General features: G+C 43.3%; 4 protein-coding genes across 5 annotated transcripts; 1 reads left to right on the forward strand and 3 right to left on the reverse strand.

Moving 5' to 3' along the window:
- Positions 1–1,167: 1,167 nt before the first annotated feature.
- LOC122777284 (cyclin-dependent kinase 16-like) lies at positions 1,168–12,469 on the reverse strand. The gene is made up of 17 exons (XM_044038428.1): positions 11,155–12,469; positions 8,838–9,032; positions 8,594–8,731; positions 7,220–7,338; positions 6,940–7,068; positions 6,739–6,795; positions 6,451–6,565; positions 5,514–5,608; positions 5,327–5,389; positions 5,029–5,152; positions 4,674–4,794; positions 4,466–4,563; positions 4,252–4,357; positions 3,753–3,795; positions 3,564–3,654; positions 3,406–3,483; positions 1,168–3,327 (listed from the first exon to the last, which is right to left on the reverse strand). Exons 2-17 carry the CDS (start codon positions 8,959–8,961, stop codon positions 3,290–3,292), a joined length of 1,539 nt encoding a protein of 512 aa, XP_043894363.1. The 5' UTR covers positions 8,962–9,032; positions 11,155–12,469; the 3' UTR covers positions 1,168–3,289.
- A 72-nt stretch (positions 12,470–12,541) lies between these two features.
- On the reverse strand, positions 12,542–14,747 carry abt1 (activator of basal transcription 1). Of its 2 annotated transcripts, none has more exons than XM_044038458.1 (5): positions 14,665–14,747; positions 13,749–14,120; positions 13,206–13,378; positions 12,931–13,119; positions 12,542–12,843 (listed from the first exon to the last, which is right to left on the reverse strand). In XM_044038458.1, exons 2-5 carry the CDS (start codon positions 14,116–14,118, stop codon positions 12,685–12,687), a joined length of 891 nt encoding a protein of 296 aa, XP_043894393.1. In that variant the 5' UTR covers positions 14,119–14,120; positions 14,665–14,747; the 3' UTR covers positions 12,542–12,684. The 2 variants fall into 2 exon arrangements, with proteins under 2 accessions (XP_043894393.1, XP_043894394.1); XM_044038459.1 differs by having other exon boundaries at positions 13,749–14,129; positions 14,665–14,746.
- Positions 14,748–14,757: 10 nt separating this feature from the next.
- rad51c (RAD51 paralog C) lies at positions 14,758–16,745 on the forward strand. Its single transcript, XM_044038450.1, has 4 exons — positions 14,758–15,154; positions 15,610–15,832; positions 15,920–16,136; positions 16,219–16,745. The coding sequence occupies exons 1-4, from the start codon at positions 14,995–14,997 to the stop codon at positions 16,651–16,653; spliced, it is 1,035 nt and encodes a 344-aa protein (XP_043894385.1). The 5' UTR covers positions 14,758–14,994; the 3' UTR covers positions 16,654–16,745.
- Positions 16,746–17,865: 1,120 nt separating this feature from the next.
- LOC122777301 (mitochondrial carnitine/acylcarnitine carrier protein-like) lies at positions 17,866–23,326 on the reverse strand. Its single transcript, XM_044038454.1, has 9 exons — positions 23,098–23,326; positions 21,457–21,549; positions 21,167–21,294; positions 20,335–20,425; positions 19,876–19,993; positions 19,716–19,788; positions 19,076–19,185; positions 18,779–18,900; positions 17,866–18,630 (listed from the first exon to the last, which is right to left on the reverse strand). The coding sequence occupies exons 1-9, from the start codon at positions 23,212–23,214 to the stop codon at positions 18,568–18,570; spliced, it is 915 nt and encodes a 304-aa protein (XP_043894389.1). The 5' UTR covers positions 23,215–23,326; the 3' UTR covers positions 17,866–18,567.
- Between the last annotated feature and the right edge of the window lie 457 nt (positions 23,327–23,783).

A 23,783-nucleotide genomic window follows, 5' to 3' on the forward strand; every position in this document is an offset into this window, starting at 1 on the left:
AGATTCTTTGTCTCGTGTTTCTAAATCACACCGTGTGATTAAACCAAATTTCCCTCGTGAGCCATGAAGTGACAATGACAGCGCAGCGTCTAACTGTCTCCAGCAGAGGCAGCGCTGCTCACTTCAGTGTCCCCATGTGAAGTCTTCTCATTAGTTTCTATGGCGATGCAGCTGACGAGTGGCTGCACAATCACAGTGACAACACTTTAAAACTCTCTCAGAGGAAACGTTCACTGATCAACGACACATGGAGCGACTGTTTCCACAAACCACGAGCTGAGCCACTGTCATGGCGGCAGTTACTGATGGTTACCATGGAAACAGAGGCGAGGGGACTGCATTAGTCTTCATTAACATGACATTTTAATGAACAATTACATTTTTGTTTTGTAAACTGCTGTTTTATTTGAATGTACTTTATATCACATCTTTTTGTAAACCATTAACTCTCCCACACCAAAGTCCATGGAGAAAATCAGTGATTGCAGCTGGTGGGGACACACGAGCTGCTGGTTCTCTGCTGCCCTCGTGTGGACACTTTGTGTCACTGAGATAAATCTGAACACAGGATTTTAAAATGCCAAATAGACATAATAAGACATTTGAACTTAGTGATGGAGGCAGCAGTGGATCAACAACTCCTGCATGCTGTGATGTTAAAATCACTGATTTTCTCTGTGGTGTGGGAGAGTGAGTGGTTTACAAACTTCCTGTTGGAAAAGTCTGTCTCACATTGAAATAAAGACGTGAATATGTTCTAAAAGATATCGTATATTTTAATCTTCAGTCTTAAAAAACAACAAAAAAAACGCTTGAATCAGTTGCTGTGTAAACCTGAAGTTTGTAAACTGCTCACTCTCCTACACCAAACCCCATAGAGAAAATCAATGATTCTAACATCACACACAGGAGTTGTTGATCCACTGCTGCCTCCATCACTAAGTTCAAATGTCTTATTTTGTCACTTGTGTGTTTGAAATCCCTTGTTCAGAGTGACCTCAGTGACACAAAGTGACCACACGAGGCAGCAGAGGACCAGCAGCTCCTGTGTCCCTGTGAGCTAAAATCACTCATTTTCTCTGGACTTTGGTGTGGGAGAGTGAGTTTCTCTCCAGTCAGAGGCTCAACTGCGATGAATCTTTAATAAAACACACAAAAAGACAAAAGTGCTAATAAATAACTTTACTGTTTATTCATAGTGTGGTTTGTATACGTGTAGTAAACAGTTACAGGATAAACTCTCTGCTCATCACGTCGCAGGTGGAAGGAAAAGAAATATGCATGGAAGTCATGTGGAGGAAAATTCCCATCATGCAGTGCAGTTTCATATTGCGAATAACTTTGGTATGTAAACAAAGCATATACGTTCATTTACATAATCAAGAAAAAAAAACAATCAGCATCAGGATCCATAAAACAAACAAGCGTCTGTTTTATTCTGAAAGAGACAAATGTGATAAATACGATAACACCTCAAAGTTATTATTCATTAAAGTTGTTCTCTAAATATTTGCTTCTTGAATCAGTGTTGACAAATATTTACAGTCACTTCACATTAATGGCGATCAGCTGATCAGTTTCACAGGAACTCAATACATTCACCCAACACTGTGACCCCGCCCCCTCAGTGACATCACGTCCTTCAACAAAAGAGCGCTTCACAACGATGATCAACAGAAAATATTTTTTCCCTCTTTAATTATTCTAAATATTACACATTTTTTGTTTGGTTTTTCTGTAAAAATCGTTAATTTTGTTGTGTCGATCAGCGTCAAGAAGAAAAAAGAAAAAGTCTTAAATATGTGAAATATTTCAAGCATCTCGTACAAACATTTAACACTGTTATTGTTTTCTCCTCCGTATTTTAATATTGCTAATGTTTATTCACATCAGAAACTTTTACTTTGAAAAATATTAAAACCCAACTTGAAAAATACAAAAAAACCAAAAACCTACAAAAATGATGACAAAACTAAAAGATAATAACAATAAATTAACTTGTTATAAAAAGAAAATGACGTAAATAACGTTTACAGATAAACAAACGCTCACTCTGTACATGCTAATCCACGCTAACTGTTAACAGCAGTAGCGTACACACGCTAGGTAAACTGACAAATCCCGACCCCAACAGCGAACAATTGAAGATAAACTCTAACAGTAATACTGTTTACGCGCTAACAGTGGCGTACAGCACAGCTAACAATAGCTTGCCACTGTACATATGCTAACGGAAGGCTACTGCATACACGCTAACAGTAGTACACTACCGTTTACAGCCTTAACGGTTAAATATTGTATAGCTATTAGCAGTATACATGCTAACGGTAGTGCACTATGGTATGCTAACAGAGGGCTCCTGTATGCATGCTAACAGTAGTATACTAATGCATACATGCTAACAGATGGTTCCTGCATACATGTAGCATGTGCACAGTAGTGTACTACTGTTAGCATGTATACAGTTGTACACTACTGTTAGCTTGTATACAGTAGTACATTACTGTTAGCATGTATACAGTTGTACACTACTGTTAGCTTGTATACAGTAGTACATTACTGTTAGCATGTATACAGTTGTACACTACTGTTAACTTGTATACAGTAGTACATTACTGTTAGCATGTATACAGTAGTGTACTACTGTACACATGCTAACAGAAGACTCCATGTCCCACACAAACAGGACACAAGCAGGACCATCTTCCATTCTTTCAAAATAAAACACATTTTAACAAACATGGCCGTCTCATTAAGTCAGTCAAAGATGAGGTTGCGTGTTTCAGGCTAATTTCCTTTAACTTCTTGCTCACATGAACACTAGTGAGCTAACGCTAACAAAACAAACAAAAAATCTCCCCATCACATGTGACCTTTGACCTGGGTGAAAGTCTCTTAACAGTCATGTAGTGTTCAGTGTAAGGTTAGCATTAGTTTTATAAATGTTGGACTGTATGGGCGGACGTATTGATTGACTGATTGGTGTGTTGATGAAACAGGTGTCCTTTTTTTCCAGGTATTGATCTGTTTCTTCCGGTTTTGTTTAAAAACGTGCAGCATTAGCCTCACAGCCGACTGTGATGTCATCGATGACATCACTGGTGTCTGTGCAGTAAAATGGAAGACAGAATTCACTCCATCAAGCGTTCATGTGTCGGATCTTCTGATTGGTCAGACAGACGCAGCTCCTTCTTCTTTTAAAATGTTTAACTTTTAATCCACAAAAATAAAAGAGCCATTTTTTCCAGTTTGCTGTTGTCCTGCAGAAGACCCGCCCCCTACAGTGATGTCAGAAGAGAAGACTCCGCCTCCTGTTTTGGCTATTTGCTAAAGAGAAACATTTTATTCAATCGAACAGTCCTCTAAGTTTGAGTGAGTGTGATTGCGTGTGCGTGTGCGTGTTACCTGGCTCAGGTGTTGCCGCCGTCACTCTCACAGTTTCTTTCTCCAGGTGAATCTCTGGCAGACTGAAGATAGAAGTGGCTGGAAAAACAAAAAACAATCCATTGGCGACTTAATGTCAAACAGGAAATGACATCATGGTCAAGTCATTTAAAACTTACTGTCAGGAAGTGACTTTACTCTGTTTCCAAGGTTACTGAAGTAACGATGATGAAGTGACTCGTCCGCAGAGACTCTCTTCTTTCCTTCAAACTGAAGTTCACATTAAAAAAAACAAAAAACTTTATTGTCCAGTTACTGGTGAAACATTAGTGATGATGTCACATCCTGTCTGTGATGCATTCACTGACCTTTAAGAACTTTGACAACAATTCCACTCCTTCACTGCTGAGCCTGAACCCCACACACACACACACACACACAGAGTTTATTAATTTACTCTGTATCTGCTGTGTAGTACTGGTGTGTAATATAGTTGTGTAGTACTATTGTGTAACATCGTTGTGTAGTACAGGTGTGTAGTACTGTTGTGTAGTATGCTGTGTAGTACTGGTGTGTAGTACTGGTGTGTAGTACTGTAGTGTGTAATATAGTTGTGTAGTACTGTTGTGTAACATCGTTGTGTGCTGTGTAGTACTGTTGTGTAGTACTGCTGTAGTATGCTGTGTAGTACCCGTGTAGTACTGTTGTGTAGTACTGGTGTGTAATATAGTTGTGTAGTACTGTTGTGTAACATCGTTGTGTAGTACTGCTGTGTAGTACTGTTGTGTAGTATGCTGTGTAGTACCGGTGTGTAGTACCGGTGTGTAGTACCGGTGTGTATTACCGGTGTGTAGTACTGCCGTGTACCTGGGCGTGTGGTGACTCAGCGTTTCTGCTCTGTACTGAGGGTAACTGTATGACACAAACTCGTCGTTTGCAGTGATCCCCGGCCACGTACGCTCTGTCGGTGTTCCTGTAAACATAGTCAGGTCAGCTTGTCTGATTACTGGTGGGGACAAGAAGCGTTTGTCCACTGCTCAAAAACACGGCTGTTACCATGGTAACTATGTTAGGAATTTACCAAGCAGTTTGAAGATGAAGTGAAGCTCCTCCTCCACCGTGGAACCAGGAAACAGAGGACGACCCGTCGCCATCTCATAGAAGATACAGCCCACGCCCCTGAGACACACACACACAGTCGGACGAACGGACAGACGGACAAGTCAGTCATAGACGGGCAGCGTTAGCGCTACAATAGGAGTACTACGGTGAGAGTACTTGGTACTGACCACATGTCGATGTGAGTAGAATAGTCAGTGCTGCCCAGGAGAATGTCCGGCGGTCGATACCACAGCGTCACCACCTCGTTAGAGTACGTCTTTGTCGGGATCGACTTAGCTCGAGCCAAACCTGAAACAAATAGTGACATCATCACTGTGTTGACATAAAGTCAGTGCACATTTACCGTAAAGTCAGAATTAAGTTAGGGTAACCTCACAGTTAAGTTAAAGTAAAATCAGAGTAAACTCTCGGAGTAAACACTCGGAGTACGCTGTCGGAGTACGCTCTCGGAGTACGCTCTCGGAGTACACGCTTGAAGTACACTCTTGGAGTATAGCAGGAGTATAGCAGGAGTGAACTCACCAAAGTCAGCCAGCTTCAGTTCTCCTCGTTCGTTGATGAGCAGGTTCTGGGGTTTCAGGTCTCGGTGCAGGACTTTCCTGCGGTGACAGTATGACAGACCTCGAAGCAGCTGAAACAGAAACAGCTGAGGGACCAAAAGAATCAGATCAGTGCACACGTGTAAAAGTACATCAATAATAATAATAATAATAATAATACTCAACAAACAGTAGCAAAACACACGAGTCAAACTCTAATAATACACATTTAACCATCAATTTTATAGACAACAATAAATAAATAAATAAAGCTTACTCACTTTGACATTGTGAACATGGATCATGTTTCCACAGTCGTCCAGGTACTGTTTAAGATCTTTGTCCTGAAACACACACACACACACATTAGGGTTAGTCATAACTTAAACTGGTCAATTCCCAAGTCAATTCAACGACAGGCATACGTGTGTGTGTGTGTGTGTGTGTGTGTGCGTGCGTGTGTCTCACCAGGTATTCAAACACCAGTGTGAGTGACTTCTGCGTGTGGATGATGTCATGAAGCGTGACGATGTTGGCGTGTTTCAGATCCTTCAACAGAGACACTGAGGAAATAAAAACACACACATTAATAAACACACACTACAGAAGTACCACTCTATAGTACTACAGTATCAGTAGTACCACTCTATAGTACTACAGTATCAGTCGTACTATGCTGTAATGTGAAGTGACTGTTGATGCTGAACATCTAAAGCCTGGTGACTGTTTGTTTATCGTCTTTGTTCACGATCCTGGTTTTGAATAAAGTTTAATTCAAATGAACCTCTGAGTAAAGTCAGAGTAAACCATGGATGTATTATAAGAACTGGATAGAGCTCCGCCCCATCTGCCTTGAATACAATGTTGTCATGGTGGCCATAGGCATGTATAGATCTTTATATTCTATATTTTTAATTGATTCATATTTGAAAAACCTTCCTAAAGGTCATAAAAAGCCCAGAAAAATCTTATTTCTCTGTGTACAAGTACAGCAAAGCACGGTCATGGCGTCTCGGGAACGGCTACTGTCAGGGAAGTGCAGGATGTGAAAACTTTACGAGAAAAGTGAATAAATGAAGGCAATTATGAGTTTTCTTTTACATTATTTAATGCGTCGAGCAAGTCGAGAACGTGGACGGCTCGTTCACATAGCTGAATGGCATCATGGGAGGTAACACTACTGTGCATTCTCTTGCTCTACACAACCCGGAAATAAACGTGGAAGTCAGAAACTTTTTTGGCATATGCGTTGGGTGAGCAACTCCATAGGAATGAACGGAACCAGGGGGGCGGAGCTCTATCCAGTTCTTATAATACATCCATGGAGTAAACTTAGAGCAGTTGCTGTTTGTTTATCACCTTTGTTCATGACCCTGGTTTTAAATAAAGTTGAATTCAAATGAACCTTCTCTGATGGCCGTGCACGGAGCTCCTTCTTCATGTTCCAGTCGAATTTCCTTCAGCGCCACCAGGTTCTCCGTCAGTTTACTGCGACCTTTGTACACTGTGGCATACGTTCCCTACAGAGACGCACACAGAGGGACAGACACACACACAGGGGGACAGACACAGTTCAGTAGACAACATCACAGTGTGTCCCTTTAAGTCACTGACGACAGTTTCTTTGTGTATAAAATGACAAATGACTGAATGGACAGGACAGTCAGTCCACATGTAAATAAAGTGTCCTCACCTCTCCCAGTTTGTCCAGTTTGATGTAAGTTTCCAGTTTCCCAAAACCAATTTCTGACTGTAAGCACAGAGACAGACAGACAGAAGGGAGAGGGTTCATAAAATATGTCTTCAAGAGACAAAACAGGAGAAAAAGGATGTGGTATCTGCTCTGTCTTTGAAAACTTCAAGAAAGAGGGTTCCTAACAACAGGAAGTAATACCAGAGACACTCTGCGGAGACGCCTGCTGATTGGCTGCTCAAACAAAGACGGACCAATCACGTTAAACTTCTCCAGGTAATCGTCAGGAAGACGGATGTCAGCAGGTAACGAGAGGCGCTTGTTTATGTCCTGAGGGACAGAGACAAAGACACGGAGAAGGACTGATGGACTCAAGAACAGAGAACATGGTGTGTGTGTGTGTGTGTGTGTGTGTGTGTGTGTGTGTGTGTGTGTGTGTGTTTCAGTGTGTGTGTGTGTGTGTGTGTGTGTGTGTGCTGACCTCAGTAGAAATCTTCTTGTTCCTCAGTCGGACTCTCACTGGACTCTGGACGTCGTCTGATGAAGACGCTGCGTCACTTTCTCCGTCTGAGCTCATCTTCATGTCCTCATGGACGATTTCTAAAAACAAAAACCTGTCAATCAAATAAACTGTATATATGCAGTATTTGCACTGTGTAGTAGTAGTAGTACTGTGTAGTACAGGTTTTTTTTAGACCATGCTGGTAAAGGCTGCAGAACCTGGGTGATGTGCGTGGCGTGCAGCATGTGTGTGAGTGTTGTGTATTAAGTGAAATATCTTGATTTGACCGAAGAAAATCTTTTACATTTTACACAAAGATGGATCAAAAACAGAAAAAAACAACAACAAAAATACCATCTTAATATTATCTTATTATTTGTAAAAACATCTAACCAGATCCTTCTAGAGCAGCATGTCTGCTGGAGGTCATCAATCACCTTCACTGTACCTGTTCTTATTAGGTTATAGCTCAATATCTTCACTACTACACTTGTAACTCCTCCTTCACTCCCTCAGTCTCAACTGGTTGGCTGGAAAAGGTTGGAGCAAAGAAATAAATAAATTAAGTCAATTTTTACTCATTCATCAATACTTCACTCCCTTATAGAGTTATAGTGGTAAACACAGATGTGGTTAAATTAAAAATAATCTCTTAGTCTCATAGTCTATTCTATAAATAATCTACTGATGTTATACATTTCTTCTGTAACTTAAACATGTATCAGGCTGTCTGTCGGCATGACGTCACTGGTATCGGTCACACCTGCTCAGGTGATCGGAGCTGAAATGAAGGCAGCAAAACTCGCCAAAGTTCAGATAAACATCATATTTTTATGATCTATTTCTACGTGTCTTTGTAGCCAGTTCCACCAGTGAACACAGCTGCAGTTGGAGCTTACGTTTTCATTCACTGACTTAGTCAACACAGGACGTGTTTGTCTCGTCTCGTGAGCGTGTTGTTATTATTGTGGCGACAAAGAACTTTAATGCCTGCGCCTTTATCTTGTTGGAAGAAATAACGTTGAGGGTTGTTGGACGTAGTAACGGTCTGTTTGGCGCACTGGGGTTTAACTCGCCGGAAGGCGTCACGTGGCGCGCGGGCATACGATGGAAACGCTCGCCACATATGACGCATGTGAGGTTCATGCAGTTCTCCATCCGCACTATAGAGGCACTACAATGCTCATATTACTATTGTGTCAAGAGTGTTGGAAACATAGTTTTCTGCCCTTTTCCAACCAAGGCAGCCAAAATCAACCAGGCCACCGCCTTTGCCTTAAACAGGCAGAGAAAGCCCTGGTGGTGGTAGTAGTAGTAGTAGTAGTACTGTGTAGTAGGAGTAGTGAGTATTACCTAGCCTGTTAGTGTGGTTGAGGTACGAGCTCAGACTTCGTCCAAGTGCTCGTGGTTTTCTGTACGACTGAAGAAGAGACTGAAGAGACGAAGACGAAGACCGAGCCTTCAAACCTCCTGACGAGCGGACAGACACCTCTGAGGGGACGGAGTCAAAGCAGCCAATGAGATCACAGATAAAGGTTTTTCGACTCTTGCAGGCGCCACTGTTATTGATTCACTTCAAAGTGTGTGTGTGTGTCACCTGAATCACTGTGTGATGTCACTTCCTGGTTGATGGTGTCACTCACTGTTCTGTCCCCTTCCCCAGCCCCGCCCCTCCCGAGAGTGAGCGACAGCTGCCGCTTGATCTTCCTCATCCTCTCCATCAGGGGAGGGCGGGGAGGCAGAGGGGGGCGTGACGCCAAGGTGGGTTGGGCCGCCAGCCTGGAGGGCACACCTACACAGGACAAATACAGGAAGTGAATGTAAATATAGCTGCTCAAAAAAGAAATTAATCACTTGCGTTTATTTGTGTTCACTCATGGTACTCGCCCATTAGTATCCTGCGGCTAATGCTAAGCTAATTATGGTCATAACTTACCGTCTTTGTCGCCACAGAAGAGGCTCAATGCTGACAACATTACAACACACTGTTTGACTTTGGTTCACAGGGAACATAGATGGATAGATTAATAAATAAATACTTTATTGATCTGCCATGGGAGAAATTCACATAGTCCAGCAGCTCTTGACATGTAAATAGATAAAAAGGGGAAAATAAAATTAATAAATATTGCACTGTTAGTTGCAAAATGTAACCTAACAAAAACAAGAAGCGAATGTACCCAAACAACAGCTGACATTGATAAGCACAAATGTCAACACATGAGAAGTATTTAGCTGCCCCTGTGAACCGAGTCACTACAGAGGATCAATTGATCCAAGATGGAACTGTTAAGCTAGTCACTGAATGCGATCGACAGAGTGTTCTCAACAAGAAGTGCAGGTTCTGGTGAACGTAGTTGCCCAGATGGGACCTTCATGGCTGGCTACATTCGGGACGGATGGGATCAGTGGAAAGTCGTGTGCCTTGCTGCACTGGATGTAGAGGATGTCGAGGATGTGTAGATATTCACATTCATGACAATTGGAATGCTCTCCTTGGGATGTGGTATGTTCTAGACTGCATCTCTGAGTGCTACCTGATGCTGAAACATGTTTTTGTCAAAATGTCATAAGATAAAGAAAAATGATGTATTGTACAATGAATATATGTATTCTGTGGATAATGGGGGCCGGACTAGATAAGCTTTTGCTTCTCCCGCCTCCCCTTTCAGTTATGTGTTTTGTGTGAACTACACTAAGATGATGTGTGATGATGAGTGATCTAACTGACATGACCGAAATAAACATATAAATAAATTATAAATAAATAATAAAATGACCATTGTTATGGTGTTATGTTATGCTATGTTCTGTGTTCTCTCTGTAGTTCCGTCTATGTTCTGAGTTTTCTCCGTGGCACTGTCTATGTTCTGTGTTCTCTCTGTGGTTCCATCTCTGTTCTCTCTGTAGTTCTGTCTATGGTCTGTGTTCTCTCTGTGGTTTCGTCTATGTTCTGTGTTCTTTCTGTGGTCTATGTTTCTCTCTGTGGTTCCGTCTATGTTCTGTGTTCTCTCTGTGGTTCGTCTATGTTCTGTGTTCTCTCTGTGGTTCCGTCTATGTTCTCTCTGTGTTCCGTAAGTCTATATTCTCCGTCTATGTTCTGTGTTCTCTCTGTGTTTCTGTCTATGTTCTCTCTGTGGTTCCATCTATGTTCTGTGTCTCTCTGTGATTCTGTCTATGTTCTCTCTGTGGTTCTGTCTATGTTCTCTCTGTGGTTCCCTCAATTTGTGTTCTCTCTGTGGTTCTGTCTATGTTCTGAGTTCTCTCTGTGGTTCCGTCAATGTTCTGTGTTCTTTCTGTGGTCTCTGTTCTGAGCTCTCTCTCTCTGGTACTGTGTTTGTTCTGTGTTCTCTCTGTGGTTCTGTCAATGTTCTGTGTTCTCTCAGTGGTTCCGTCTATGTTCTGTGTTCTCTCTGTGGTTCCGTCAATGTTCCGTGTTCTCTCTGTGGTTGCGTCTATGTTCAGTGTTCTCTCTGTGGTTCGACTATGTTCTTTCAGTGGTCTATGTTCTGAGTTCTCTCTGTGGTTCCGTCAATGTTCTGTGTTCTTTCTGTGGTCTATGTTCTGTGTTCTCTCTGTGGTTCCGTCTATCTTCTCTCTGTGGTACTGTCTTTGTTATGTGTTCTCTCTGTGGTTCTGTCAATGTTCTGTGTTCTCTCTGTGGTTCCGTGTTCTCTCTGTGGTTCCGTCTATGTTCCGTGTTCTCTCTGTGGTTCCGTTTCCTCTCTCTCTTCATATTTCAGTGATAACAAATGAAACGGGACCCGTCTATCTGCTGGTATGTGTGTGTATGTGTGTGTGTGTGTGTGTTATAAATAGCAGCGCGTTTAATCTCTGACGCCGTTGTGCCGTTAACGGCTCGTTCATGTTTCTGTTTCCGGGTGTCTCGCGGCTCGGTGGTGGCTGTCACTCACCGGGACTCGTTGACCCGGTCTGTTCCGGGTTTCCAGCGGCTCGGTTCAGTCTGACAGAATCTCGGTTCTCTGTGGCTCCCAGTAATCTGCCGCCATGTTGCTGCTGCTGTTGCTCGGCCCCGCCCCTTCGGTGCGTCTTGGTGGAGACGCCCACCGTCACTGACGTCACAGCACGGCGTTCCCGACAAGCGCGCCAACCGCAGACTGTTCAATGTTCAAGTTAGTACTAAATAAATGTTAGCGTTATTATTGTTAACCGTTAAATATAAAATGTAAAATCAACTAATTTATTTATAAAGTAAAATTTAAACGGTTTGTTTTCGTAGCTTCAGAATAACGATGCGTTCAAAGTCGGGAACCGGAAGTCGGAAAAAACCATGGACCCAAACGTATCTTTGGGTAGCCATTGTTGTATATTTACTGTATCAGCACTGTTTAGTAGTAGTCATACTGAGTATTATCTGTTAGCAGGATTGTACAGTAAGCAGTATTAGTACTGTGTAGTACTAGTAGTACCCAGCCTGATGGTGTGGTTGTACAGTACAGTATATTTGCAGTAGTACTATGTAGTATTAGTACTGCTGTTTTCTGGCTTGTACATTATATTATATTTTCAGTATTAGTACTGTGTAGTAGTAGTACTGCTGTTTTCTGGCCTGTAAGAATGGTTGTACAGTATATTTGCAGTATTGCAGTACTGTGTTGTAGTAGTAGTAGTAGTAGTGATCTGCTCCAGATTTGGAAAAAAGGTCCTTTCTCTTCACTCGAAGAGATATAATAATTCGACTGGGTATGCATGCCAGGCGGCTATGTGGTGCTGTGATACACTATCACACAACACCGCCATGTATAAGCGCATGCGCAGAATCTTCTTTCCTCTCCTCAAAAAGCTAAACAGATTACAGATCCTTCTCTGTTCAGTAATATTATCTGCACATATCCTGCACTTTTCGTGGAAAGACTCCTGTACGTTTATTAGAGCTGCCAGAGCAGCTTGAAGGTCCGTCCCATGGAAATAATCCAACATGTTTGTTTATTTCCCTGTACTGGTGCATATATGTGACGTAAACACTTACGCGACGTGAGCAGATCTGAGCAGAGTTTTGCATCTTGCCAGTGTAGACAGAGACGATACGGCGGAGCGTATTCAAGTTTTCCACTCTGGAGGGTGGTTTCAGATGTTTGCGTTTCTAAGCCCCAAAAAAGCCGTCACCGTCTAAACGAAAGGCACTTCTGATAAAATATTTTGTAGTTTTTACCTGCAAGCGCCCTCGTGTGAACGGGGCCTTAGACACAACAAACACTGCCTGAAACTGAGTTGAGGAGACAGAAGTGGGAGGAGCCTTGGTTGTGGATTACAGATGAGTGGAAAGGCCAAAGGTCAACAAAGAGTTCATACAGTTTATTGTTAGAGTGAAATAAAAAAAGTCAATCAGATCAGCCGGCTGCTGCAGTGGCTCCACCCACCAACTCTGAGGAGTTCTGCGATTAGACAGTGGAGGTGAGCGTGTCCCAGCACTGTCACTGTTACTAGTTGGAGTTGAAGATCTTGGTCAGCAGCGAGACATTCGATTGGCTCTTCTCCTGTAGGAGGCGGGCCTTGTCCATGTCCTTCCTCCTCCTCTTCCTCGTCTGGATCTCATCCTCCGTCTGCCGCTGCGTGAAGTCCCACGTCTTCTCCTCCACCTGCTGGAGACACACAGAATAACAGGCATTTTAACACAAGCCCTCAGGTGGGACTCTTGCCCGTGGTCATGTAACCGCAGTGTGGTGTACCTGTGGGCCATCCTGCCGCCTCTTTCTCCTCCTCTTGTCGTTCATGTGAGCGCTCTTCTCCACGTTGTTCAGGTAAAAGTTTGTTTCTCTCTTTGCCTGAGAAATTTCTGTCCTGAGTCTCTGCTTCAGAACCATCTGCTCGTACGCCAGACGCTCACTCAGGTGAATCCACTGGAACCTGTGCAGGTACTGAACACACACACACACACACACACACGTCAGGCCCCTGCCTCCCTCTGCCTGAACAGTGTGACGATGTCACATGTGGGCGTTACCTTGATGCACCACAGGTCGGAGGAGAAGTTCTGGCGTTTCCTGGTTCCCATCGGTGTGTTGTGTAGAGACGCAGCCACGCGCTTCGCCACACGCTTGTCTCTAAACTCCACCCATCCTTCAGTGAAGCCACACCTCCTCAGACCAGACCTCTTCTTCTTCTTCATCTTACTGTCTGAGGGATCGATAATCAGTGGTAACAGTGAACACAACTGGAATATATACATGAGTATTTGTACTGTTAGTGTGTGTTTACACACACTTTTATGTACTTGTGCCCTTGTCTGGGGTGTTTGTGTGTATATGTACTAATTTACTTGCATATACTTGAGTGTAACTGTGTATATTTGTATGTATTTGTGTGTACTTTTGTGTATTTACAAGTCTGTACACTTGCTTGTACTTGCATGTAATTGTATTCTCAGGCTGCAGAAATACTCTAAGTTGTTTGTGTGAATTTGTAATATATTAGTTTGTATATTTGTGTTTACTTGTGTATTTACACATACGTCTGTTTACATTTGTGTAAGTGTGTGTACTTGTACCCTCAGGCTGCAGAAACACTCGTCCAATCTCTCCGTATGCTGACATCATGTTCCTCAGGTGTTTGGGGCGGAGCCTCGGAGGAATATGACCCAAGTAAATGATTCCAGGAACCACCTGACGTTTTGAACAGGACGTCACTTTGGCTTTGGTCTTCTTCATCACAGCTGCTGCTTCCTCCTCATCATCATCGTCACCTCTGATTTCCTCCTCTGCTTCTCCTTCCTCCTCCTCTCCCTGAGTCGCAATCTTCAGCTCCTCCTCTTCTTCCCCTTCCTCCTCTCCCTGAGTCGCAGTCTTCAGCTCCTCCTCATCTTCTCCTTCCTCCTCTCTCTGAGTCGCAGTCTTCATCTCCTCCTTTCTTCTCTCCATGTCTGTGAACAGTGAGGAAACATGAAGTGATGACTGACAGAAGTGATGTGTGGACACAGACACAGAACGGTCCGGAGAGCGTGGTTTGACCGTTTTCTCTGAGAGTTCTGGACGAGACTGACTGTGTTTTTCAGGACATCAATGATTACTAGTGTACTGTGAATCAGACATTTTAACTGTTTTAACAGTTTGAGAGAAATGTAAAGGAAAAAGTCACCACAATGTTGTGTTCAGGGTCTGTGACCACGAGCAAACTGGAAATATTTTTACTGCTTTAGAGAAATTTGCACCAGTTCATCTAAAACATTCTTTAAAAAATAAATGCTCCATAAGTGCTGTTATTTATTGATTTAACCTTTAAAAAGTCAGTTGAGAACCAATTCTCATTAACAATGACGACCTGGCGAAGAGGCAGCACAACAACACAACAAGAGAATATACATATTAAACAGTTCATAACAGTCAGATATAACCTGACATCAGTCACAAACCTAATAAACATAAACATTCTCCTCGTGTTTAACGTTCAACGAACACAAATCTCACCTTTAAATCTTTATTTGTACGTTTTCCAAAACAGTGGCAGCACGTGAAGGTGATACCGAGGCGAGTTTCGTCGCCATGAAATGACGACACAACCTCCGGCCTTACCTTAAAAATAAAGTTTTTCCTGCAAAGATTTAAAAAAAAAACACACGCATTTTTTTAGAATGATACCAAGCAATGTAATACATTTTAAAACACACACATTTACTATGGTTAAACACATTTCTACGTGTTCATTAGACTTTTTTCACATCTGACCTTAAAAACGTAAGACTTTTAGTTTGAAAGGTCAACACGGAAGTACGTATTCCTTTCTGGCCTCACAGAGGCATGCTGGGATATGTGTCATGGCGGCATGTTGTTGTTGTGAAGATGCAGCGCGCGGTGTCTACTTTTCCTCTCAGCTCCGGTGTGAAGCTCAAACTGCTTTCAGCCGGATTCCGTTTCGCCGGGGATCTGCAGCACGTGAGCCCGCCAAAACTGAGCCACGGTACCTCACTCACTCACCCAGAACCCGGGTCAAGGACCGGGTCTTCACACAAGTGTAGTCGGACTAACGCCAAGTTTAACTCACGTTTCACTGTTGACTGATGCAGTACCAGTTTGTCCCGGTTTTGTCACTGCTCTGTTAAACACTGATTTAGTATGTTTTTGTTGTTTTAATCACAATTAAACTTGGTCAGAACTGTTCCATGTGTTTTCATGAATTTACAGTCAAATATGTTCATAATCATGTAAAATGTATTATTATTACTGTAAAATATCAAAAAAATCATAATTCCCACGGAGAGTTTCCAATTTGGAATATTTCCAAAATTCCTAAAATGTAATGTAATGATGTTTGAATCTTTTAGTTAAAGCTGTATTATTGACTGTAAAGATTATATTATATGATATTTTAGCTTTGAGCTTTTGGATTTTCACGTTTACATGAACCTGTTGCAGAGGCTGGTTTGTCCCAGCAGGAGGCACTGGAGGCGCTGCAGGTGGTGACTGGAGGAGGGGCAGTGGCTTCTTTCACGGCAATGGAGCTCCTGCAGATGGAGGCGGAGTCAAGGAACATCGTGACCTTCTCCTCTCAGCTGGACTCCGCCCTTGGAGGCGGAGTTCCTGTTGGGAAAACAACGGAAATCTGTGGAACACCGGGAATCGGAAAAACACAACTGTGGTCAGACTCACACACACACACGTGACCTCATCGATCATGTGACCTGTGTTTGACCTCGTCGATCATGTGACCTGTGTTTGACCTCAGCCTGCAGCTGGCGGTGGATGTGCAGGTGCCTCCGTGTTTCGGCGGGATCGAAGGTCATGTGATCTTCGTGGACACTGAGGGAAGCTTCGTGCTGCAGCGAGTCATTGACATCGCCGCCGCCGCCGTCACACACTGCTCCCTACTGGCAGAAGATGACGAGCAGCGCGGCGCCATGGCGACGTTCACCGTGGAGACAATCCTGTCCAACATCTTCTTGGTAACGATGCAGGTTGTCATGGTAACAGAAGCCACACTTTGCGGTCAGTGAGATCGACTCTGATTGGCCGTCTGTCCCTCAGGTGCGTTGCCATGACTACGTGGAGCTTCTGGCCGAGCTCCACCTGCTGCCTGACTTCCTGTCCGATCACCCGAGGACCCGCCTCCTGGTGATCGACAGTGTGGCGCGTCCGTTCAGGGGGTTTGACGACCTGTCGCAGAGGACACGCCTCCTCCAGGGCCTCGCCCAGCAGCTGGTCACCTTGGCAACCAGACACGATTTGGCGGTCGTGATCACCAACCAGATGACCACACGGGTGCGAGGCAGCCAATCGCAGCTGGTCCCCGCACTCGGGGAGAGCTGGGGCCACGCCTCCACCATAAGGCTCCTCCTACAGTGGTCGGGTTCACGGCGGCTGGCTACCGTCGTCAAGTCTCCACGTCACATGGACGCCACTGTCCAATACCAGATCAGCACTGACGGCTTCAGAGACGCTGACCAATCAGACGAGAGATAGGCAGGCGTGTGATTGGTTGAAAGCTGTCGTCCCGTCTTTAACATTATGTAAATATGTGATGCTGTAAATACACAATAAATAATATTTTCTACTTTAAGTTTAAAAAAACCAACATTATGTCACTTATGTTCCAGAAACACATTTTTAAAAAACGTTTCATAAAACTTAATAACAAGACAAAACATGGCTTCCTGTGGTTTGCATCGGAGGTGAGTGATCACTGGTGGAGAATTAACAGACATCTGTTTCCATGGCAACAGTTGCTGGTTCATGTGTGTGCATGTGTGAAAACAAAAAAAAAGTAACTTTGAACACTAACAGTAAACACAGAGGAGGCCACTGTCATCTTTCTCCTGTCCTCTATCACACACACACACACACACACACACGAGTGACTAGTGACTTTACAGCAGACTTCTGTAGTTGTTGGAGATTAACCCACGTTTTTAGGATTGTTCAGCCCAGTTCGGCTTGTGTGTCTGACGTCTCTTCCTGTGACGGCACTCTGGCCAGTCAGCGGCCGGCAGTCTGACCAATCATTGCATAGTTACCTACTCAGCATGCTTTTGGAACCTCGCCTGAGCAGGTACTAAAAATACTACTATGCTGGTGGAAACGCTACTTAAACCATGCCGTGGCGAGGCGAGTAGAGCCAGTGGAAATGTGCTTATCACTAACCTTAACCATCACAAATACCCTTAACTTAAACCTAATATCCACCCTAACACTGAACGAAGTCTTAACCCTTAAAGGGACCCAGACAAAAGTTCACAAATTGTCCTCATTATAAAAATGACAGCACTATTAAAAATGTCCTCACTTGTGCAGTGATTCTTCTGTTCATTTGTAAAGAGTAAACAAAACCTTAACCATAACCAGTTCACCTTAAACCAGTTCTGTCTCATTAGGACCAGGTTTTTGGTCTCCATGAAGACTTGAATGCTGATAAAGTTCAAAGCAGCAGAGGGCGCCATTGTCCCATTTAACATGACATGTTTCCTGTAAGCAGACATTAGCACAATCATGCACACGTCAACTATTGTCTCTTATATTTCAGAAACATCGAATCACAAATAAAAGCAAAATCCACGAGTGGTGACACAAGTTAAGGAGTGAAAACAGGTGATAAAGTGAATGTTTATGACATAAAGACACAGGATTGTTTCAACCCACCACCAGGGGGCAAAGACGAGCAGTGGGTCTTCACACGCATTTCATTCAAACACTTTATTAACACATTTGTCCATTAAAATAGATTTAAATCCATGATAGATTTTCTCTGTGACATTGAACAAAAAGCTCAACACTTAAAAAAGCGGCTCATGAACATCACACGTTCATAATTGTGCGTTTACATGAATAACAATGTTACAACAGATATGAGCTGCCGGCGTGGACACGCATGAAAACTGACTTTATCCGCCTTATGAAAGATTCAGCCATTAAATTCAGTTTAAGGCTACGACGTCATGCGTTCACGTATTTATCTCACTGTGGGATAAACATACAAGAGGAAACTGAAGTTTGTAAACCACCAGTTTACAGAAATACTTCATTCAGATTGACCTCAGTGACACAAAGTGACCATACGAGGCAGCAAAGGACCAGCAGCTCTGTGTCCATGCCAGCTAAAATCACTGGTTTTCTCCATGGACTTTGGTGTGGGACAGAAAAATCTGTCTCACAGTGAGATAAAGACATGAACATGTTCTTAAAAATATCGTAGACTTAAACTGAGTAGATTCTAGCAGCAGGGGGCGCTCACAGCACAGCCCTGAGAGAAAGTAATAAACACTTCATACGTTCATAACTGTGCGTCTCTGTACAACAACAGCTGAGAACATTCTGGAAAACAGACACACATGTGGTTCCTATCAGACCTGATTCTGACTCTTCATCAGGAACTCCACTGTTTCACCAACTGGGAGCGAGGAAGTTTAGTCCCTTTAAAGCCACCTCGAACCCCAGAAAACAGGCCTGAGACAGAGAGGGGACAGAGGGTGACAGAGAGGGGACAGTGGGGGACAGAAAGGGACAGAGGGGGAGGAGTAAATGAGGTATTTCATTGAAGGAAGAGAAAGTAGTGTGTCTCTTTGTGTGCGTGTCTTGTGTGTGTGTGTGTTACCGCGTTGGCAGGAAACGCTCGGAGGAAAACAGCGTTGAATCCTTTATACAGAGCTGTAGCTCCTTCTTCACGTAGCAGAGTTCTCAGCACATCCACCAGACCTCTGTACTTCCCGTCTGCAGCTACACACACACACACACACACAGCATCACAGTGCGTTCAAACACAAGCAGGAAAGTTTCAGCTGGAGCTGCAGTGCCCCCTTAAGTTGCAATTCCGAGTCATCATCATTTCAAGATGGCTGCCTTCAGCAATAACAGAGGGGGAGGAGCTGTTTCTATGAGTCATGGTTCGTACCTGTCTGGAAGTTGGACTTGAGGACGTCCGGAGGAAGAGCAATCGTCCAGTTCAAAATCCCTGCGACGCCACCAGCCAGGAGGATGTTAGCAGTGCTGAGCTGAGACACACTGAAAACACAGGCACGAAGACCTTACAAAAAACTAAAGTCTGGACAGGCAGAAACTGAGACCTTTGAAAACTAAAGCTGGGCTGGCAGAAACTGAGACCTTTGAAAACTAAAGTCTGGACTGGCAGAAAACTGAGACCTTTGAAAACTAAAGTCTGGACAGGTAAAAACTGAGACCTTTGAAAACTAAAGTCTGGACTGGCAGAAACTGAGACCTTTGAAAGTCTGACTGGCAGAAAAGACCTTGAAAACTAAAGTCTGACTGGCAGAAAACTGAGACCTTTGAAAACTAAAGTCTGACTGAGACCTTTGAAAACTAAAGTCTGGACTGGCAAAACTGAGACCTTTGAAAACTAAAGTCTGGACTGGCAGAAACTGAGACCTTTGAAAACTAAAGTCTGGACTGGCAGAAACTGAGACCTTGAAACTGAGGCAGAAAACTAGACACTGACTCACTCCCAGTTCCAACTTCAAAGTTCTGATATAAATGGAACACAGTAGTAGCTAAAAGCTGTAACCATGGTTACTCACCTTTGACCCTCAGGTGTCAGGAGGTTTTTGAGGTATTCATAGGTCAGGAAGTAGAGACCGTTCGAGGGCACGTCTGAGAAACAAGAGACAAACGTAAAAACTGATTGTTTGCGTCAGTCACAACGTGTGTGTGTGTGTGTGAGAACAGAGTGAAGTTCACCTCTGATAAGCGTCAACACTGTCCCTTTGTAGACGCTGCGCAGTCCCTGCTCTTTATAGAGCTGCAGAGCACAGTCCAGTGGACCCACGTACCTCGAGCCACCGCTGCTTGCCTGCACCTAAGAAATGATAGTTAATGTTAAGAACACACTTAAAGGTTAGTACCTTTCGAACAAACACAAATATTCAAGTTTTCTTTGTTTTTAGATCAATGTTTGGTCTCCACCACCAAATCCCAAGAGAAACACGTTACTTTTCAGGAAACAGACGATGTTGCGCTAAAAAAAAAACACACTACAAAGACAATTTCAGATGATGTAATCATCACGTTGACATAGTTGTTAGATGATACGTTGTGACAACAACAACAAAAAACGAATTATTATGATTACAAAAACTAAAAAAAGGATGAACAAATTAAGCACTTCCACAATCCACCAGCAGGGCGTCATCAGCTCACCTGCAGCAGACATTTGATTCTCTCTCCTGGAGCCACGATCACTGTGGTGAAGACTCCAGCCAGACATCCAGAGAGGAAGACCTGAGAGTGTCTGAGCACCGGAACACACCGGAAAACACAGGAAATTCACAGGAACACACAAGAAAAACCACAGGAAGACACAGAAATACACAGGAAAACCACAGAAAAACACAGGAAAACACAGGAAAAACCACAGGAAAACACAGGAAAACCTCAGGAAAACACAAGAAAAACCACAGGAACACACAGGAAAGACACAGGAAAAACCACAGAAAAACACAGAAACACACAGGAAAACACAGGAAAGACAGACAAACACAAAAAAACTAAATTATTAAACAAACGATTACTCAATTTATCGAGAAAATAATGGACAGAAGTTAGAGTAACAGTAAAAGCAGTGTTTGGAACTGGAAAGCACCAGTTGCGGGTGCGCTAATCCTTCATTTAAGTTTCTTTCAGTGGATCTAAATGATGAAATGAAAAAATACTGATCTCTGAAATGGTAAGGTTGGCTGTTTTCATGTGGCTCTGGTGTTCTCACTGATGTTTGAGTGGTGGGAGTGAGTGTGGAAAATCCTGAACTGTCCCTTTAAAAGCAGGGAGATGAATTGATAACGTCGACAGGACAGACGCAGGACGTGGACATTTATAGAGCAGAGCCAGACAAGGACAGAGCAGAACCAGCAGTGGTGGGAGGAACCAAGGTAACATGAGGAAAGTGGGTGTGTGTGTGTGGAGGGGTTGATGCTTCAAATGAGCCAATGAGAGCAGAGGGTGTGTGTGTGTGTGTGTGTGTGCGTGCGCTAACGTTAGTGGTCGACCAGGATCCGTGTGCTGCAGCTGTTTACCCAGACCAAAGCCGAAGAAACTGATGGCCATCATCGGAGCCACGCCCACCAGAGGAGCGCCCATCCCTTTGTACAGGCCGAGAAGACCCTACACACACACACACACATCTTTATTAAATTCGGGGGTTCCTTGTCAGGACCACATGGTGAAACCACATAACAACTAACTCACGTCTCAGAAGAATTTAAAGTTTAAAATATGGATTTATTGATTTATTGATTTTATAAGACGATATTTGTGTGCGCTCACCTCTTTGGACACTGTCTTGCGGAAACAGTCGTACGTTCCTGTGTAGAGGACATACTGAGTGCAGGAGGGTTTGGGCTGTGTCTGAAGTCTCACCTGCAGGACACACACTCACACACACACACGGTTAATGACTAACCCTTAACCTCAATTCAAATCTTAGTCGTAAACTTAAAGTCCTCAGAATTAGGACTGGGTTTTGGTCTCCATGAGGACCACTGGTCCTGACAAGGTCAGTGTTTATGACAGAAAACACACACACAGTCTAACAGTGTGTGTGTGTTGTAGAGATAAGGACAACAGAAACCGTCCTTCAGATCAACGATGAACAAACATCTGAACCTGAATCTACTCAGTTTTATTAAAATTAGTCTCCGACATAAACAGTAGGTGGCGCCAAATTCAAAGTGCAGGTCACCACAGAAGAAGAATGAGAGGTTTGCAGTTGGAATTTCACGTTAATTCGTATTCCACTTTCATCACCAGCTTCTCCCACAATACCACGTACTGCGTTGCTATTAGCTGCTAACAGCGGCTAACAATGGTTAGCCAGAGAATACGTTTGCGTCTAATTGTCTTTTCCCAACTTCGCAACTAAGTAGCAGTGACTCCCCGTTCTGACTTTCGACCAACACACGACAAACAACAGTGCTAACGTTTGTTGAAGGCTACTAACTCTGACGCTAACAGAGAGCTCCCTCACAGGTCAGATTTCGGAAACTCGGACAGTCAGAACTACCAAGATGGCTGCCGACTGTGTCAATCGTTAAAACAGTACAACTTTTACTGTAAATATTCTAATACCGGCTAACACTGTCTAAGGTGTTGTGGTTTTTTTTAAAATGTGTAAACAATAATGTGTGTATATAAAAAAAAACCCAGTCATTAGGAGACGTCCTCTGAGGACAATCAATGTGGACATGCTCTGCTTCACTCTGTCATGCAGCAGGCATGACAGAGTGAGGAAACAACCATGTGGAAACTTCTGGCTATGAATAGAAAAGGTTTCACAACGCACACACAATCAAATCATATTTTATAAATAAAATGAGGGGACACCTGATAAAATCTATGTCACACGTTCACGTCTTTATCTCACTATTAGACAGACCATTCCAACAGGAAATTGAAGTTTGTAAACCACTCACTCTCCCACACCAAAGTCCATAGAGAACATCAGTGATTTTAGCTCGCAGGTACACAGAGCTGCAGGTCCTTTGCTGCCTCTTGTGGTCACTTTGGGTCACTGAAGTCAATCTGAATGAAGTTTTTCAACTGCCGAAGTAACAAAATAAGTAATTGGAACTTAGTGATGGAGGCAGCAGTGGATCAACAACTCCAGTGAGCAGTGACGTTAAAATCGCTTATTTTCTCTATGGAGTTTGGTGTGGGAGAGTGGATTGGTCTCCTAAATGTGTATCATTTAGACATGTCCTGGAAACGGCGGGATCAGTGTTTCTTTTGGCCTCGTTGACTTTTTAAGCTGATTGATCAATAATCCTCTCACCGCCTTCACGTGATCACTGACTGTTTCCATGTCAACGAGAGTCAAAAGTGCACGAGCTGCTGCTCAAACTAACAAAAGTAAAACGCTGCAACTCTGACGCTGTTGTTTGTTGTGTGTGGACACAGTGTGTCTCTCACCTTGATGGTGTCCAGCGGGTGACCCGCCAGCAGAAGACACGCTCCTCCCACTCCACCAGCCACGAAGTTCTTCAGAGGAGAAACTCTGGATCCTTCACCTCCGCCTTCATCCATCATCTGAACCCGAACTGAGCCGACCACAAAGCCGAGACACGGAGCTGCTGAGGAGGACACTGTCCACACACTGTCCCGGCTTTTTACACTCACACACTTACAAGAGTCCTGTCTGGACTTTGTCCTCACAGCTTTGTTTGTGGCTCACCGCCGCCCTCTTGTGGTCCTTATCAGTATGAAAACGATGGAAACTTCCTGAAGATACAAACAACTTGACAGATGAGTCAGATCAATTTATCTACTAGGAAAAATATTGATTATAACAATTTTTGTACTACACAAAAATGTTCATTCATTTATTTATTGGGGTCAAAGCAGAATCACATCATCATCAACATTCACCACAAATGTTCAACAAAAACAAAAATCACTGACAGAAAAGTTCACTTTTTTTTCCAGTGCACGTCATAAATAATAATAATAATAATAAATAAACACAGAACAATTCAGACGTTACCATGGCGATGACTCGATGACACACGTTTTGTAGAGTTGATAAATAATAATGTGTAACATCAAACACGACCCTTTAACAGCTACACGTCACAAACAATAATAAATAACTTTTCTTC

The sequence above is a fragment of the Solea senegalensis genome, linkage group LG11 (assembly GCF_019176455.1).
Source record: "Solea senegalensis isolate Sse05_10M linkage group LG11, IFAPA_SoseM_1, whole genome shotgun sequence".
Classification (NCBI taxonomy): Eukaryota; Metazoa; Chordata; class Actinopteri; order Pleuronectiformes; family Soleidae; genus Solea; species Solea senegalensis.

Bases quoted from the DNA above. Each gene is read 5' to 3' on its own strand.
- abt1 (XM_044038458.1), bottom strand. From the start codon at position 14,118: ATGGAGAGAAGAAAGGAGGAGATGAAGACTGCGACTCAGAGAGAGGAG. The intron at 13,379-13,748 runs GTACAAGTACAC...TCGATCCCTCAG, and splicing joins AGTGTTTCTGCAGCCTGAGG to ACAGTAAGATGAAGAAGAAG. The intron at 13,120-13,205 runs GTAACGCCCACA...GTGTGTGTTCAG, and splicing joins CCGACCTGTGGTGCATCAAG to TACCTGCACAGGTTCCAGTG.
- rad51c (XM_044038450.1), top strand. From the start codon at position 14,995: ATGCTGGGATATGTGTCATGGCGGCATGTTGTTGTTGTGAAGATGCAG. The intron at 15,155-15,609 runs GTACCTCACTCA...AACCTGTTGCAG, and splicing joins CCCGCCAAAACTGAGCCACG to AGGCTGGTTTGTCCCAGCAG. The intron at 15,833-15,919 runs GTCAGACTCACA...GTTTGACCTCAG, and splicing joins ATCGGAAAAACACAACTGTG to CCTGCAGCTGGCGGTGGATG.
- LOC122777284 (XM_044038428.1), bottom strand. From the start codon at position 8,961: ATGGAGAGGATGAGGAAGATCAAGCGGCAGCTGTCGCTCACTCTCGGG. The intron at 4,795-5,028 runs GTGAGTTCACTC...TATTTGTTTCAG, and splicing joins ACTGAAGCTGGCTGACTTTG to GTTTGGCTCGAGCTAAGTCG. The intron at 3,796-4,251 runs GTACACGGCAGT...TGTGGGGTTCAG, and splicing joins CTGAGTCACCACACGCCCAG to GCTCAGCAGTGAAGGAGTGG.
- LOC122777301 (XM_044038454.1), bottom strand. From the start codon at position 23,214: ATGATGGATGAAGGCGGAGGTGAAGGATCCAGAGTTTCTCCTCTGAAG. The intron at 21,295-21,456 runs GTGAGCGCACAC...GTGTGTGTGTAG, and splicing joins GCAAGACAGTGTCCAAAGAG to GGTCTTCTCGGCCTGTACAA. The intron at 19,994-20,334 runs GTGAGCTGATGA...ATCATTTCTTAG, and splicing joins GAATCAAATGTCTGCTGCAG to GTGCAGGCAAGCAGCGGTGG.